General features: G+C 40.9%; 2 protein-coding genes and 1 non-coding gene across 3 annotated transcripts; all 3 read right to left on the reverse strand.

Annotated features, from left to right (window-relative positions):
* Positions 1–262: 262 nt before the first annotated feature.
* trnah-gug (transfer RNA histidin (anticodon GUG)) lies at positions 263–334 on the reverse strand. Its single transcript has one exon. It is a non-coding gene; the product is annotated as a tRNA-His (tRNA).
* A 778-nt stretch (positions 335–1,112) lies between these two features.
* On the reverse strand, positions 1,113–8,753 carry nt5dc2 (5'-nucleotidase domain containing 2). Its single transcript, XM_030784099.1, has 14 exons — positions 8,366–8,753; positions 7,638–7,822; positions 7,429–7,503; positions 7,178–7,233; positions 6,962–7,055; positions 6,523–6,651; positions 5,486–5,546; positions 4,854–4,956; positions 4,581–4,682; positions 4,357–4,438; positions 2,808–2,894; positions 2,326–2,466; positions 1,823–1,887; positions 1,113–1,704 (listed from the first exon to the last, which is right to left on the reverse strand). The coding sequence occupies exons 1-14, from the start codon at positions 8,730–8,732 to the stop codon at positions 1,443–1,445; spliced, it is 1,809 nt and encodes a 602-aa protein (XP_030639959.1). The 5' UTR covers positions 8,733–8,753; the 3' UTR covers positions 1,113–1,442.
* A 1,411-nt stretch (positions 8,754–10,164) lies between these two features.
* ccdc22 (CCC complex scaffolding subunit CCDC22) lies at positions 10,165–17,870 on the reverse strand. The gene is made up of 16 exons (XM_030784429.1): positions 17,525–17,870; positions 16,746–16,923; positions 16,338–16,470; positions 15,850–15,956; positions 15,659–15,743; positions 15,292–15,461; positions 14,660–14,872; positions 13,839–14,030; positions 13,535–13,654; positions 13,318–13,434; positions 13,050–13,151; positions 12,522–12,629; positions 12,266–12,361; positions 12,080–12,139; positions 11,771–11,845; positions 10,165–11,456 (listed from the first exon to the last, which is right to left on the reverse strand). The coding sequence occupies exons 1-16, from the start codon at positions 17,572–17,574 to the stop codon at positions 11,343–11,345; spliced, it is 1,920 nt and encodes a 639-aa protein (XP_030640289.1). The 5' UTR covers positions 17,575–17,870; the 3' UTR covers positions 10,165–11,342.
* Positions 17,871–18,124: the final 254 nt, after the last annotated feature.

Here is an 18,124-nt window from a genome sequence, read left to right on the forward strand (position 1 = left end):
GTGATCGAGAATATAATTAAAATAAATTGTTTTCCATATACATAACAACTCATAGATTCGCACGGGACACAACAGAAAGGTGGACATAATGCGCAGACTTGAAACGTAAATATACTGTAATGTATTGTAGTGCCTCAAGACAGAGAGACATCCAGGAGCGTGACAATGAGACTGTCAACTAGCGACACAAAAATGCCATTTGCAGTATGTACAAAGGAGTACTTAAACAAGAAAAGGAATTGCCCATTCAGTCGTGATCAACTGCCGTGACCCGGATTCGAACCGGGGTTGCTGCGGCCACAACGCAGAGTACTAACCACTATACGATCACGGCGCGCCACCCATAGGCGTTCGCAAGGAGGAGTACAAAGCTTCAAGAACATTGACTACGAAAGGTAGTTTCCCTCTATGGGTTGCTTCCAAAGATTTGTGTTTCTTATCTATTTTATACGCAACAACAAAAGACATACGCGTTTTCGATGTGTTTTTATTGCCGTATAAACTTTTATTGCATTTTTAATTACAAAGGCATACAAGAACGCATCACTAGAGTTAAAAAAAAAAAAAGAATGTCAGCCACCTAACGCTCAGTACCACGCTGTGTGCATTTATTTGGAGAATTTAATTAACAGCAAAGACATTTGTTCCTGTGTCAAGTTCAGAGTTAATGTTTAGAAAAGCCATCACACTGTGCGTCTACACATATAATTGTTACCCATAACTGAGACAAAGAAGATAAAATCTTTATCCTCATATTCTCAACAGTTTAGTCTAATGGAATCAGAAGAATGACCACATTTTTTAGAACACTAACTAGATGAGTTCAGATACTGTAAAATAAAAGGAATATATCAATGCTTTGGGTGTTTTATAACAGCAAAGCTATTCCTCCTGTCTGCTGCATTTTTCAAAAGCTCTAATGTACAAACTCAGTTCATGATGGAATGTTTGTCTGCTTATCATCACTTCATTTCTGAGTATCGCAGATACAATGAATATTCTAAAAAAAAAAAAAAAGATCAAAAGGGAACAAAAAACCCCACCCCCAAGCCAACCCATCTGAACCCCCCCAAAAACAACAAAAAAACCCCTACAATTTGCGCTACCTACAATTTTACTGTATGTTTATTTTGCTGTGCGTGATAGGAAAACACTCAAAATGGACAATTATCGTTTGATTTCTCAAACCTCCAGTTTCCACACCCTGAGCAATGAACATCATACATCATTTATCAGTTTGTGGATTGTAAACATGGAGACTGTAATGTATCAGATACTCCAGCAGATGGCAGTACAGTCTCTGGGAAGCTTATCCAAAATGCCACGTCTGCATTACCTTCACTGCCAAAACCCAGTCACTCCTCCCTCATACCAATCCAGTTTTAACTTGTGCGTTTGCTTACAATATTTGCAGTGGCTATGGTGCGACTTTCACCACGAGTTTAGCGGATGTGAGCCATTTCTTCCAGGAACGGAGTCTTCATGCAGCCTGTGCACAACTGGTCCATCCACAAGGGGGCCTCATGCTGCAGAGGTGTGCGGCGGGGGTAAAAGGTGTACGAGAGGTCATAGTTCAGTAGACAGCTTATTGATGCCATGTAGAGGTCCGAAAAACGACACAAACGACGGGAGAAATACGTGGGGTTGTGGCAGGTGCGGAAAATGCTTCCAAACTGAGGGTTAAACAGGTTCTTTGTGACGGCTCTGTGAGGAGGAAAGCGGCAGAGGTTACTGGTTGATGAACTGTTTTGTGGAGCATGTACTTTCATGTATTGCGTTTCTGTTTACGTCCCACGATCGTTTCGGAGACCGTTAGACTCACCGGAGCTCCTCTCGCTCCTTCAGCCATTCCTGAAGGATTTTTTTCGATTCTGGATCTCGATACATCTGATCAAAACACACACAAAGACAACTGAGTAATCTTACACCGGTGCAGTTATAGTAACTCCTCTTTCATAAAACAAGGATATATGTTCAAAGCCAAGCTTGAGTAAATACACATGAGTATACAAACTGTGTTACATCAATATATATTGGAAAACACTCTATTGTTCCCCCCTACACGCTGCCTATTCATAAAAAGTAAACAAGAGGTTTTACTGAGGTGCTGCTGTTAGAGATAAAGAATGGTTTTTATGTGAACAATAAAAAAAAAAAAGTATATCACAGTCAAGAGCCAAGCCCACACATCGGCGTCATATAATTGAATCACAGAACAGCAGGGATGATTGAGATCAATACAGAGCGACTGGACTGCAGCCAGCTACATTCGCCCTTGTTGTGTGCATCATACACCCCGGGCACTTCCAGTATCACAGGGTGTACCTGCATGCGCTCCAGCAGGCCTGTAAGAGCCTGCAGCCAGGTCAAACTTTGGGCAAACTGCTCCGTATTCACCACCTTGGTCTCCACCTCCAGCTCGGGCACAATCGCCCCTGTTCTCCAACCATGTCTCAGCATCAGGTCCTGCACAAACCCCCCCCCCCAAAAGATGCACCTTTAAAGACAAGTTTAATTTATAGGTCCAGCAGGAACAAGCATTTCACCATCTGAATCAAGTCACTTAAACAGTTGCAGTGTATTTATCAGTTAAATTTATTACAAATTTTATTAACTACATTTACTTTTTCATTATTTACCATTACTTAATTATTTACAACTACTACATTTTGCTGAAAATCTGACTGTTAAAATAAAATGTATTTACAGCTAAATAAAGTCAGGTTAATAAAGGGGAAACATGAAGTGTTTGGCAGGAAAACATGACTGGAAATGTGGAATCAAAAGCAAATAGAGCAATGACTCACAGCCAGGTCACTATAGAGATGGTCCCCAAAATAGAGCACTTTGGAGCCTCGCCAACCAGTCAGTCTCAGAAAGTCATAAAGGTTTCCCTGAAATAAGTGATAGCGGCAGGTTCATTACAAATGCCCAAACCACTAAAATGCTCATAGTAATATCTGCTTCTCTGCTAATGGTAAGATTGACAAAAACTAATGGGGTTAGACAGGTTTAAAAAAAAAAAGAAAAGAAAAGAAAAGAAAAAAATAGTGGCACAATGATATTTTTGGAAATAATCCAGGTTTCCAAAAGCTGTTTGGCGTCTGTGCTCCCTTCATACACTTCTAATGCCATAGCAACAGAGTTTGATTGGTTGTAACAGTTGCCAACGGACCAATAAGAACTCTCAGCTGTGAGACAGCAGACAGAGCACGTTCTGGTGAGTCTTTCATTCCACATGCCAAATTTACTGAAACAAATGTCAATACATTTTCAACACAGTATGGCATAGAGACAAGTAAGCAACTTCCATTAATAATTAAATAATCAAAATATCTGTCAAATTTTAAGTGAAATAATGTTGGTTCCATAGATAACCATAGTAATTATGGCAGTTCTGAGCTTGTAACTTTACTCGTGTGATATTACTACTTGCTAAGATCAGTATAGGTGAGCTCAGGACATCAGACATAAACTTTCAGGATTCGACAAGCTGCTGTCACTTGACAGCCCTGAGAATCAATGAGCAGCACTGTGGCATCAGCTTTACTCTCTTTACAGACCGTTTAAAAGTATATGTGTGCTGGAGTGTACCTAAATGAGCTTAAAAAGCCCTTTTTCCGCTGAGATTGAACTGGCCTTTCCGACCATTTTTTTTCCTTTCTCTCTCCCCACAATAGAGCAACCAAATGAAAGGCATTAGTCACATTACAATTCACAGGCAATCTGTGTTTAGTAGGCAAGCAGTGTCTTGCTCAAATAAAGAAAGCTTTGTAAGACAGTGACTTCTCACAGAAAGGATGTGATAAGTAAACATTAAAAAAATACACTTAAAGTGACAAAAAAACTTTGATCGTAGTTGGGCCAAGTTTCCGACTTGTCTCTTTGTACAACTTTTACAGCGTTTTATTTCACTTGTCCAATATTTACGAATGTTTTCTGTCGTTTACATTATTAAATCAAGATAGGTGCAATGACGCACATAATTTGTGACCTGACTGCATATGAATAGTTTTATATCTTGTCTTGAAGAAACATAGCATAAGTCACTGTCTCAGCATGCCTTCTGTGACTAAGAATGAGAACAGAATCAACACGTTCCAACAGAATCAACAAGAAATCAACAAACACTTTGCTCTGACAAGAAACACTCGATGACTTTTTTTCTACTTGTTTTTCCAGTAAAGTTTATGTGGCTTTGAGTGTTCTTCATGTAGTTATAGCTAAATTTGTATGTTTTCACCCCCCAACCAAAAAAAAAAAAAAAAAAGGGAAAAAATGAAGTATTTAATAAAATACACTGCATAAATGTCTCATGAATATGGTGCCATATCATTTTTCTTTTTTTTTCTTTACCTGCTTGTAGATCTGCCCCTTGTCCAAAGTCTTGATCTTGTCCCACTGCAGATCCCCATTGCTGTCCAAACGTCTGAAAGGTCTAACAAGACAAGGACTTATAAATTAAACTTAAAATTTAACTTAAACATCAATCACACAGGCCTTAATTCTCAAAGAAGCACTACCTTTATTTCAAAGTAAGAGACAGACATTTTAATACAGTTGTGAAACAGCAGACTTACTTGACACAGTCATTGAAAAAGTGAGGTTTGTCGGCCTGAACGATGACGACGTCGAAGAACTCCCGCCAGTCTTTTCCGACCATGTACTTCATGCCTTTGTCTCTGAAAACGCCCCAATGAACAAACGTCAGTACGACTCAAGGCCGCGACAGACCTGATAAGCTCAGTTCAGCAGAATGAATAATACCATAGTTTTCAATAAACGACACGTCGGCACAGAAGACTCGGTATAGTGGGTGTTAGATTTAATCACTGGAAGATTAGAGCACTCACACAAAGCTGAATGGGCTGTTGGTGATGAGGAAGAGTTTCTTCCCATGGCTTGCAAGGCGATGCAGAACCGCATACGTCTCATCCCCTCTGAGGATGTATTTCTCTGGGGGGGGGGGGAGGGGGGGGGAGGAGGGAGGACAGGACCAGGTCAACAAAGATTTCAATCACATTTATCTTTCCGTCGTCCGCTCGGAAAAAATAAGCGTTTCCCCGTTTTTAAAGGGACGGGTTGACGGCGAAAAAAAACCCTCTTTTCCCCACCGGGACGCTAATCTTTGAAACGTTAAAAAGATAAGATGAGTTAACATTCGGCCCTACTGAAACGGATGGTATGAATAACAAACCATTTTCGTCAGGAAATATGTTACATAATCTTTCCCCGGAATGGGAAAATTTACACTGGCTATTTCACTCAGAGATGTGTGAAAAGACTTTTCATGAGATATCCATCTGTCTTTTTTTTTTAATTATTATTATGTTAATCCATCCATTATCAATCATATGAAATTTTTACCTGACTTAGGTTTCCACATATGTAAAAGTGTAAAGTTTTGAAATATATACTTCATTCTATACAGTTATTGAGCTAAACTTAAACTAAAATTAAATAAAATGAATAAGACTGTTCTTACCTAGATCTTGCATTATCCATTTGTACATGTAGCCTTTGATGTGAACCATGCCTATGGCGTCCTAAAGCAAAAGAGATAAAACTGATCAATTACCAATACTATGTCTTCTGGGTGTAAGAATGACCTCCTTATCTGATTGTTTCAGAGGAATGTTGCTGAACAAGACCTTTAGGGGGGGTGAGGGGCAACAAAACAAAGAGGAGAGTCCATTCTAGACATGGAATGCAATTCAAACACTTCAAAGTACTTGAGAGTTTAAGCATGGTGGGGGTTGCTAGCGTTGCATTATGCCTGACAACAGCAGGCAGTGTAGTTTGTTGTTGTGCAAGCGGCACAGAAAGAATCCCAAAAAAATTCTGTAAAGATCGACGTCCAAGAGACACGCTGGTTTGCTTCTTATTTCCAGTTTTAAAGAATCACGCAGTGCGACTACTGGAAGATCATCGTGGGAGGGTAAGTTGAGGTTATATTTATTTGTTTAGAGATGGCTGTAGATTTCCATCGGTACATCTGACTAGCCACTGGAATGCAGCCCAGAGATTGAGCGGGGGCAGAGGAAATCAAGCACTGCCCAGCGTTTAGATTTGATGTGCCCTGCCAAAGTTTTCCTCTTCACTGCTCAAAAAGAGTTCAGGGGGGTTTGGGTGGGGGGTTGGGGCGGGGGTTGGGACAGGGATGAAAAAAAAAAAAGTCACCCCTTCCTGGCGCATTTGCTAACACAGCGTGAAAAAACAAAGTCACTCTGTAACTCAATTCAGGACCATTGAGAACTCAGTTCAATGGGAACAAATTATACTGTATCACTTTCCAGGGTGGGAAATGAAAGGCTTCTCAAATGAGCACGTTCAGTTCTCTGAGACAAAAACATCACTGTTCTTCTGATTTACAACCATTTCTTTGTTTGAATGAATGTGTGTCCTGAAAACCCCCTTATTAGTAGCAAACAGCTGGAATTGGCCGTAATTCCCGGGGAAACTGCATCATTTCTATGTTAAAAATTGGATGACAGCATTACTGATTGCAGTATGTTTACTTACAGATACATCTTTGTAGAGGTGCACAGGGTCATATTCTATGTCATTAGAGATGAAATAGTCATTAGCAGAAGCAAGGAGGGTCATCTCTGGAATCGAGAAAACGTCCATGTATTGTTTCATCTTAGGACCCTGCAGAATGAAAAGCAAAAACAATGTAAATGTATGCGTTAAAAAGCTATTTGCAGTCCACCTTTCATTTTGACATTGTTTTATTGTATGGAGTAACACTTCCTTGACATCTTGACACAAATGAAATTCACATAGAAGGCAAAAATCAGCGCAGTACTTGCTGGCCCCTCACAGACAGCCATTTAATAAATGGTAGAGGTATGTAGGCCTGAAAATGCTGTCCCTTAACCACAAACTATTTTAAACAATATTGTCAAGCTAAAACAAGCATACATTCATGAGACTGGAGATATTTAGCTTCAACACTGACCTTGCCATAGAAACCGCTAACTTGGTGAAGAGGGACATGGTTGGATCCACCATAGAGGTGCATGACTTCCTCATCAGGAACAGGCTTCAGACCACTATAAAAAATAAATGATTTTCAGTGCTTTACTTACAATGTAAAACAAATATATTCATTTGTAATATTTTCTACATACAGTTTTTAACATCTCAGTCTGACTAACATAATAAAGCCACTCACCGATACACAGTCCCCAACTGGATGTAATGAAATGCATCTATTTTCATCAGGAGTCCCTGTTATGATTGTTATAAAATTCAACAACCACATCAATGTTTTATCTCGATGAAAAAAAATCTTAAACCTTTGGTTAATCTTCATGCATCTTAACTTTAGAATTTTCTTTTGCTTTAAACCTGCAAAAATGCCAGAAGTGGTATCTACCTATTAAAACTGTTCACTGACGTATTTGTATTAGATTGCTGTGTTACCTTCTGAATATCATAATGAAGACCCCGCGTGGCAAAATTGGGGATGTAGTCATACTTGCTGATACCCTGAGGATACTTTATAGAAAACAAAAAAATTAACGTTAGGTTGCAATATTGTGTGTGCCATTACATCACAAATAATGCCAATGTTTCAACGGCATATTGTTCATACTTCAACAGCACACATCAGCTTACGCGCTTTCACAAACCTTGTAATGTTCGATGAGGAACTGGCGTGCTTTGTTATAGATCATCTCATCCAGGGCGCTGGAGTAAAGAGCAAGGGTGTAGTCATAATCAAAACCATAGATGTCCACCTCCTCCAGGTTGACTTCATTATTAGCATAAATAGTGGATGGGTTCAGCAGATTACACACTCCTGGAGGAATCAAATCTGAGAAAACAAACAAACAAACAACAACAAAAAAACAGTGTGCGTCAGGTCAAGTTATGTACTTAAATTCAAACGCCTAATCTCAGTAGATCACTACTTAAACTGGGTTCTGGACATTCTAGGGAGGTATGGAGTTTTCATACTGAAACACAAACACGTGCATATGTGTGCATATAAATAAATATCTTTCACCACAACAATGACAACCTTTTCTTCAACATCACGTATCTCCCACGTGGGCAAAAGAGATACGTGGGGCGCAGTGGTATATGAGGTCTGTTTCACTCCTCAAAAAACAAATAAATGTGGGTGGAGATTACGAGATTTGTAATCATTTCAAGATTATCCGGAGAGATTAGATGTGACATGAGCTATCAAGTGTGCAGTAGAATATTAAAGCTGCAGCACAATTTTCCATTAACAACTTCATTTCTTTCTTCTTAACCTCTTTTACCTCTTTCACATAACCTCTTTATTAAACACCCTAAACAGTGCGCATGTTACCTTATAATATCTGAAGCAGACAAAAACAGGCCAACCTACCATGCACAAGTCGCTTCATCTCATTGTATCTTGCCCATAAGTACTTTTTCGGGTCAACTTGTGGAGCCGTGGAAGAAAATTTCCTTTGAGATTTCTTGAGCGATTCGTCGATTTTTCCCTTTCCCACGACTTGATGTCTATGTGAAGAGGGTGTGGTAGAGCCGAAGTGTGATCCGCCAGTCACTTTTCTTTCTGAACCACATTTCTGTGTTGTTTCACAGCATTTTGGACCGTTCAGAGTTAGCCCAGTCGACGCGACGCTGCCACATGCAAGTGCAGGAATTTTAGATGCTGTGCATAAAGGCGTTGTCCTACGGCTTTTCTGCCACAGGGCACGACTTAAATTCCCAATTTTCTGGCAAGACATTTTAAAAGTAATGCCTGTCCAACGGCGTTCACAAAGCGGATATCAATTTAAACTCCTTGTTATTGTGCTGTGCCCATCCTTTGCTTTCGGTACACTGAGTACCCCCTGAGCCAACGATGCTTCGACACTTTGAGGAAAGGGGGAGTCATCGACAGCACTAGCCAATCAAATGGTGAGAGAGAATGATTGAATCGGTATTAAACCAATAGTCACAAAGTGAGTGATTTCGCTGATAAAGGGGTTTGGTAGTGTATGTTTACATGACAGTCTAAGCCAATACGTGGCTCATATTGTCTTTTGGGAAAAACTTCTGCTGAGATGATTGGCTAAGAATCCAGAGCCTTGGTGAGAGCTTACATGTGCTACGTGACAAATCGCTGTTTTTGGGAACTTCTTGCTTGTGTTTCTTTAGGCGCTTTCGAGACACCCTGTCCTTAGATGATGATAAAGGCAAGACTGTCGATCCTAATAGCCCTTTCTACACCCTCGGAGCATGCCTCTCTTACATAGAGATAAACTGTTCCACTTTTTAGTTAGTTTCGAAATAACCATATAAATGTAAATCCAAAATGCACATTCTATCAAGCTGGAATGACCAGCATCACATGTAACATAATACAAGCAGACAGCAATAACAGATAATGCTGAAATGTATGGGTCTTCGCAACTCCAATTTCACAAAACAGAACCACATAACTCAACAGATGATGTGATACTGAAAGGCTTTTGCAACCTTTGACGAACAGGCTACGTCGTGTGGTGTAAATTTATTGTGAAACGTTTTCACAATAAATCTACACAATACATTTGCAGACAATTGTTGAATGGGAGGTGACAACGATATAATTACTTGATTTTCTTAAAATCTGTTTTCTTGAGTGCCATTCAAAAGACAAAACCAGAAATATTTCAGCCGCATGAATGCAGATAATTAAACACCAAAATGTTTTTGTTTCTGGTACACCATAATCCCTGTCTTTTAGTAATTCATGAAACAGTGGAGAAATGATGGACTAAATCAAATGCACGTAAATGACAACGTAAATACACGCACATCTTCTGTCCAGTAAGATATTGTGCGTGGCATGGTTGCCTATCATAGAGGATAAGCAGTTATATACTCAAATTACGATATAGAAAATAATTTAAATGTATTATTTTGTACGTCGTTCTCATGGGACACCACATAAATCCAATATAAATTCAGTTGGTTTCCGACTTCACTGATTTATCTAATCCAGGTGATACGTTTATTGATGGGATCACATCTGTTTGGAGAACTGGATAAATGTGATTTTATGCTTTTGGGCCCTTGTACTCCAAATGTAATCCCGGTGCGAAAACGAGTAAACAAGACACAAATCATTTATCAGAATGAAATGGAAATTAATTTAATTGCTTTTCGAACGGTACACTCTTTAATCGAGGAAAGGAGAAAAAAAGGTTTTAGCATAGTAGAAACGCAACTGTACAGCTCCAAAACATTCAATTTTAGAGTTTTAGACCATTGTGGCAATCGCTGTATGCTCGACCAAAAAAAAAAAAAAAATCAGTCTTTAGATTTCTGCACTTCAGTTTGAGACAAGCAGACGCTGTCGTTGTTTGTTTTGATTCTGAATAAAACTTCGGTGGGTTCTTCAGCGGACGTGTTTAGATGGTTTTCAACAGGACTTGTAAAACTATGTTGCTCCACATCAGGGACCAGCTGACTGAATGTAAGACACATGGTAATTCATAAAACAGAATCGTCGTTTTATCCACATCTCTAAAATCATTCGTTACAACAAAGAATGACTCAGTTAAACACATTTGCTGATTCCACCATATTAAGAGTTAATCAAGTTTACATTTTATCTGCTTACAGACATGACACAGTAATTTAATAGTAATGTGCTCTACTTGGCTTTTCACTGTACCTTCTCAGTTTGAGACATAATATTAAGCTGCCAGGGGAGCACTCCGTTTTCTATATATTTTGACAGAGTATCAGTCAGCTACAAAACAAACTCATAGGCATTATCTACTTACAAACTCATACCCAAATTCAAAATAGTTTCAAGATTGCAGCAGTGGATGGTCCCACTTGAAAATGGACAAGTATTTTAGAACATTCAAACTGATATCAAACAGACATCTGACGCTATCTGAATCAGTCTTTCAACTTCTTCATGAAACCAAGTGCGTTTAATAAAATCAGTGGCCACAATAAGCAGATAATTGATCAAAATATTAAGGTTAATGTTTCATAATGCATGATTTTTTTTTTTTTCGTTTGTTTCTTTGTTTTGTTTTACAAGGCATGGCGTACTAACAGGTCATCCTTGAGCTACTTTGTAGGATAAACAAATGTCTCATTTTGGTGACCAGCATTAGTATTGGCTAATGTTTTCTCATCAAAACAGCCATTTCGGTAAATGTATCCTCCCACCCATCCTGCAGGCACAGTATTGTAGGTGCAAGTAAAGGCAAAACAATGAGGTGACAATACACGGCAGCTTGGCCTGCAGACACTACAAGTTCTCTCTGCAAAACAGTTTCTCCACATTCTGCCACTGTGCTGATGCACCAGAAGACTCCTCTAGAGGACACTGGGGTTGGCAGTCCTCCAGCTCAGCCCTCCCTGATTTTCGCAGCGAGTGCCGAGTTCTCCTGTCGAATGGCCTTGTAGTCCTCCAGAATTTTCTCCAGGTTACTCACTGTCTTTTTACCATATTCAGTCTCAATCTAAAAGTAAAGAGCAGACACACTGATAATGAGCGTCGTCGAAACTAAATGAAATATTAAGCGTCAAACAGTCTACCATTTCTACTATTCATTATGTAAAACTGGATTCTCCCCCCCCCCCTCCCCAGTCATTGTCTGTGAGGCACAAGATCTCAAACTAATTTCGTTTATTTGAATAACGGCGATTAAACATGACGACAATTGGCAGTAACCGACACGTATTTTTAGTTCTAACACTTACTGAATCAGAGCAGCTTAACACTGTAAGCACGTTAACTGTGGGTAATAGATTGTGCTTCTGGGGATACTTATACCTGTTCCTCCAGATCCCTGATCTCCCTCATGATCGTTCCTGTGTCCTCAATAGTCTGGATCAGCTGAGTGCAGTTCTGGCAGGCACAACCAAAAACACGCTGACTACCAAATAAAATGATCTGCCACGAGTGTTAGTACAATAACTTTCTCTTTTTTTCAGAACTAAAATCCAACGCATCTTCTTGGCTGACACAACTGTGACACATTGGAGCACACCGTTTAGAAATTCAAAGCTTGGGGGGGAAAAAAAAAAAAAAAAGCACTCCGCATTTTCCAGTCTTTCACAACACTTTATTTTAGGCCCTTACCTCATGTAAAGCTGCCAAGTACTTGTAAGACTTGCGGACAGATTCGTCTTTCTTGGCGTCCTGAGAGGTCAATAAACGACAGGGTGTTTACAAAACAATGTGCGCCACGTAAGACCAATTCAGGGACGGCGGTGAAAGTTATAATGTGTTAACAAAACACCGCGAGTCAACGTGTGGAGGTTTTACCTTAAAGACCAGTTCATCTGTCACAGCGAATGTCCTGTCGAGTTTTCCCGTTAAGCCATTGATCTCTTTCTGCAGTTCCTTAGTGTCTGACAAAATCTGTGGGGAGATTAAAAAAAAAAAAAAAAATGATCCCAAGCTAAAGAGGTGAGCTCTAATCACATGACCAATACTTAAGTGTATTCTTCTGAACACGTACGACAATAGAGACTGTCACAGTTTGCAGACTGAAAACAAACGGGGGGACATGCGTGAATACCTTTGTGATTTCCTCCTTCTGTTTTTTAATGTTTCCAACAATCTCGAGGATTCTCATAGTGTAGGCTGAGCGGGAGACATCTTTCGGCAAAGTCTCGTATTCTGTTATCTGCAAAGTGTTAACGTGAGGAGGAATCCATGACATACATTAGGAACCAACACAGACCCATAAAAAAAAAAGACCACACATTTAAACAGGTGACATTAGCGTTTAAATATTGAGATTGTTATGCGGTTACTAGGTCTCCAAACTAAACAGGCTGTCCTTCACGTGTAAACAAAAAAAGTGAAAATAAGGTCATGTCTTTTTTTCTGGGATGTTAAAAGGGGAGTTGCCATTCCATAATGGCTTTTATTTTTATGTTTTTCATCTTCATGACTGCTGCTTGTGGCAGCACAAACAGTACTTAGGAAAACAAACACGTATGCCTGCTGCCTTATCTTCACAGCACATTGGGTGTACAGTATATCTTGACAAGTTCAAGGGCACTGAAAAAGGATTTGGAGACAAAGGCTTGGTGTAACCTACCAGCTGTTTATACAAGCCCTCCTTCTTTTTGGCTTCGTCAGCAGACTGTCGTATTTTGTCGTGGAGGTCTTTGATTTCTGACAACATTCTTGAAGACTCCATCTGACATTCATAATGTAAACATATACAACAACATTCACAAAGAGCTGTTGTTACATATCATACAAAAACATTTCAGTATATTTGACTACAGTTACTTTCTGTACCAGATTTTTTAAAAAATGAATTTGAATAGGTGCACAATTTGGAGTAACAGCTGGGATAGTACCTCTTTGTTGCTGCAGAGTTCTTTGAGTCTGCGGTGTTCGTCGATAAGTGGCCCCCGGTGCTTTTCCCATTGCGAGGCCAAATGAACTACACGTTTGGCACTGCTCTCCACAAGGCTCTGGGAAACAGCAGCCACACAGGGTTTGAATATGTGTACGGGCTTCGTATCAAAGCAGAAACACAGCAAGCCACAGGAAAGACTTTCAAAAATCTGTTACCTGGAGCTTGACCAGGTTGTTTTCGGCATCTGGTAGTAAATCAATTGTCTGTTTCTTCACTCTCACAGAGTCCTCTTTTTCTGTGTTTCTCACTTCCCGTTGTTTCAGTTCATCAGACACCTACACACACACACACACACACACACACACACACACACACACACACACACACACACACACAAGTTGTAAGTACTGGTCGCAAACATCAACCTGAACGTTTATGGTAAAGGTCTGTTAGAATAATGTTGTATACTTGTATATAGGGAATAACTGCTTTGGTGAAAACATAAGAAAGCTCATTAACCTGGCTGATTGACACGGTCAGCTGACGCATTTCTCCTCCCACTTCTTCAATCTGGACAGACAGCTGTTGTAACTGCTGCTGTAGACCAGAGATCTCCTCTTGCTGTTGGGCCTTCAAGTCCTCCTCAGATTGGTGGGAACTAGGGAGCGAATTTGCTGCTGCTGCCATCTGCTGGGCAGCTTTTTCTGGCTCCTGAGACAAAAACATTTCCCGTCAGTTGACCTACTACTTGCAGTAAGATAAGTCAGCAGTGTTAAAGGAATGAGGCGGATTGAACCAGAGCCAGTAAGGAAAGCTCTGATCCAGGAGAAGGACATTTAGTACAGTCGGTCATGTCATCATGGATTTGCAGAAATGTCACACTGGAAATACTTAGGCTGGATTACATTAGACACACTTGGGTTTCGACAAGACAGTTACTGTGGTGTTGTGCTCCCACAATGAGATTCATTCCCATCACCCCTGAGTGAAATCAACTACTCTGGGACAGTTAGATCCAAACTGCAGAGTTTCATGTTTTAAGCTATTCTGCTTATGTGGTAAGTACTCTGCAATGATTGATCAGTGACACATAACTTGACATGACTGCTCAGTATGGCCTTGTAAGCAGAGAATGTGAAGTAAGGATGACATTTTAAGGTGTTTTTGTAAAACCTTTTCAAATAACTTAAACTCACTGTAAAATCTCATTTGGGTCAATAAACTCATTTTCATCTCTCTTTTTTTTTTCCCCCCCTAGATCTGAAAGTCAACGTCATCGGTAGGGTTTCTCTGGGTGTGTTTATATAGCGTAACGGTAAACGACGGCCATCGAGACGTACTTGCGTAAAGGTGAACTTCTCCGTGTGGGTGAAGCGGGTGCCTTTGGTCAGCACGTTTCCTCCAGCAGATGTCCCTCCAAAGGAGTTCAGAAACTCGGCGAGGTCAGAGGTCGAGCGGGTGGCGCTGTGGGAGTCCGGTCTGGGCTGCGCTGTCGACCGCAGCTGCTCTTCAATACGTTTTTGCAGTCTCGCGCGCTTTCTGGAGCGATACTCCTGCAGACGCACACAAAGAGATATCAGGTCAAAAGCTATTTCGGTCTTAATGAGTGGTCCGTGCGTCACTCGATGGCAGAGGAGGAGAGAGAAAAGGTCAGCGCACTACATGACACATGGATCACAAGACAGAGCTGTGCCAAATGTCACACTCCGGCGCAAAACTTTCCTGTTTACGGCCCAACACGCTCACGTCTGGTGTGTAAGATTGACATGTGAACAGGTGAAAACATGTTCGGTGAAAAAAAAACCCCCAAAAAAACCTCAGGTCATCACCGTTAATGCAAAAGATCTCTGGCACTGACGTTTCTCCAAACAGACAGACAGTTAAATAAGAACCAGGTAACATCTCATGAGCTGTGGTGGTGTGTGTATGTTGGGTGAGTGGGGGGGTGGGGGGGGGGGGGGGGGGGGTGTACCTCCGGGGTGAGACGGGTGAGAAGGCCTTGGCTGTTCCACTCGTTTTCCCATTCCTGGGCGGCACTGAGCTCAGAGGCATGGTTCTCCAGCAGGGAGGCAGGCACTGAGATAGGCTGGGAAGGCTGGGCTGTCACAGGTAGCAGATAATCTCTGTAGTATTCCCTCACCTCTGTGAAAAAATTCACAACGACACAATATGCCCAACGGAATCCAGGGTTGTCATATCTGTTTATTACAAAGTTACCTTTTGAAGGCAAGCAGAAACATGTGCAAAATCACACACACTGCTACTTTTTCTGAGAAAGACACACCCATTTAAAGTAGCACCCCCCCCCCCCCCCCCACATTCAACGTGCATGAATTTACCTTTGGGCTGTTTTTTAGATGAGCCTTTCAGAGAATAAGGTACACTCAGAGGTTGGGCGTGGAAACTATAAGATGGACCAGGGGTCTGAAATCAAATACAGTCGCATTAGACGACTCCTTTTGGTTAATTCCTTAAGTTGCCTCATTTTTAGTGAATTTGTTAACTCCTCCTCCTGACAGTCATGGCGTACCTGTGTTTTGTAGTGAAGAGGCAGTCGACAGGATGGAGGCAACCACGGCAGTGCGAGCTGAGCTTTTATTTGAGCAGCGATAGCTTTCTGTAGCAGGACAGATTTTCCTGTGTATGACAGGAGAAAGGCAAGGTGAGAACAGAATGCGTAAAGGTATTTCAGGAGTGACGACTTGGGAATAGGATATGATATATGACAAAGTATCGTTGTATGTAAAGAAATAAATCACTGTGCAAATACCATGTTTGTGTGCATGTGTGTGTATATACACACATACATATACATACAGATACAGACACATACACACATACATATACACGTGTGCCCTCACAAAATGCACTCTCTGAATGAGGCACTGTCGTATGAAGCAGCAAACAAGTAATCATAATTCCCTGCGTTTAACTAAGGGAACAAGGGCGTTAGACCAAACTGCTGGAATGTGCATACTTATTTTTCATGAACGTGGCTCAGGTGAATGCTGGCTATACCTGCAGGTTGATCAGAGGTCTCAGCACTTTCTCTGGGCAGCTTCTCGACCAAAAACATGAGCAGGGAACGGATCTCAGGTTCGTTACTGTACAGGAACGTCTGGTAGCCGATTTCTCCCTTGTAGCCCAGGTCCTATTTGGCAAACATTACACACCGACAGTATAAAACAAACAGCCCCACACTGTACTGATGTTTGTCAATGGCCCTGAGGATTGACTGTAAATGGCTCATGAAAAATGGTATACCAGTAATGGAATATCTGCTCAGTTGTGTACTGCATAACTGCTCACTGTACAGTATTACACTGTACAGTCTAAGGAGTTTAATGATCTCATTTAAAACATTTGCAGAAACTAGGAGTTGTAAGAGGTAGCAGCAAAACAAAATCCATGACGATGATATCTCACCTGGCAAGCCTGTGCCAGACTCATGCCCAGACGGAATCGGGCAGACATACCAGGGGGCAGGGAGGGAGACAGGCCGTTTCCCAAGGCTGGGTCTATAACTCGCAGGCATCTTACTACTGCCTCTACAATCAGCTCACTGGAAAACTGTTTCACACTCTCTACGTCCTCACCAATGTCGCTGTCATATGCCAAGTAACACACACACACAATAATCAATTGTCACATAAATCAAAATCATCATACAATCTTAAGCAATGCTCCTGGTTCGCACACCATTTCATTTTAGCTTAAAGCATAGCATAAATCTGATACATGAAGAACAACTGATCTTAAACTTTTGAGGTTTTGAAGTCATGCAGTTTTCATTGTGAAATTTCATGAAAGCTTAAGTTCCTCTGCTGCCCTCCGGTGCTGTTTAGTGTTGGGTAAATTTTGATGTAAATTTTGACACAGTAATACAACACACTCCGTGCATGTTAAGCTTATGTGCTAGCCCTGCTCGGCGAAATAGAAGTGAGCAACGTTTCCTAATCATCATTATCGTCACTGCATTTGTATTTGTTCAACTACTATTTAATTCTGATCATCGGAATAGCTACAACTGACCACAGTTACAGCATACAATACCTACCTACCTGAGCTTAATATTCACAACGAACCACTGCATGCTTAGTCAAAAAATTCAACTCTCGGCAGCAGTAATTTTCAAGCCCCTAAAGACAGGGGCTTAAATGTGACAAATACATTTCTCAAACGGAAGAACAAAAGTGGGTACTTACGTGCCAGTCTGTCTAAGGGAATGAATTAAAATCTTATCCACTTCCTCCATCGCGAAATGGACTGGACGTTCCCGCGTTGCTGATTTTCTACAGGAAAAAATGTTTCGACAACTAATAACCAAATGAATATCATATAGGTCCTTCAATGTACCACTTAGCTTACCATTAGCAGCGCTTACACTACATTGGGCTAGTGAGAGGTTGCTAGTTGACTAGGACGTAAAGATAAATAAGTGTTGGGACTTGGCTACGGAAATAATCGTTTAATGTCCATTTCTGTGCATCGAAACGTTTCTTCAAAAAGAGCTCGGCTGTGCTTTCACCACAGTGTGGAGTATTGCCACATAACAACAGTGTAGCAAATGCCCAATTCGCCAAATCTCTTAAAATTCTGCTCAAAGTAGAAAGGAAGTCATGTGCAAGGAGTAGCCCAGAGTATTGGCCGACGGGATATGAAGTCTTAGTCAGTACACGCATCTTTGGTCGTAAGAAAAAGAAAAGTGAATGAAACTATCATTCCCATCCGGCATTTCGCACTTTGGTCTCATGACTAGTAACGACGTTTAAACACGTGCTCTGTGTGCCAAATTGACATTTTGC

This window comes from Chanos chanos, chromosome 9 (assembly GCF_902362185.1).
Source record: "Chanos chanos chromosome 9, fChaCha1.1, whole genome shotgun sequence".
Taxonomy (NCBI): Eukaryota; Metazoa; Chordata; class Actinopteri; order Gonorynchiformes; family Chanidae; genus Chanos; species Chanos chanos.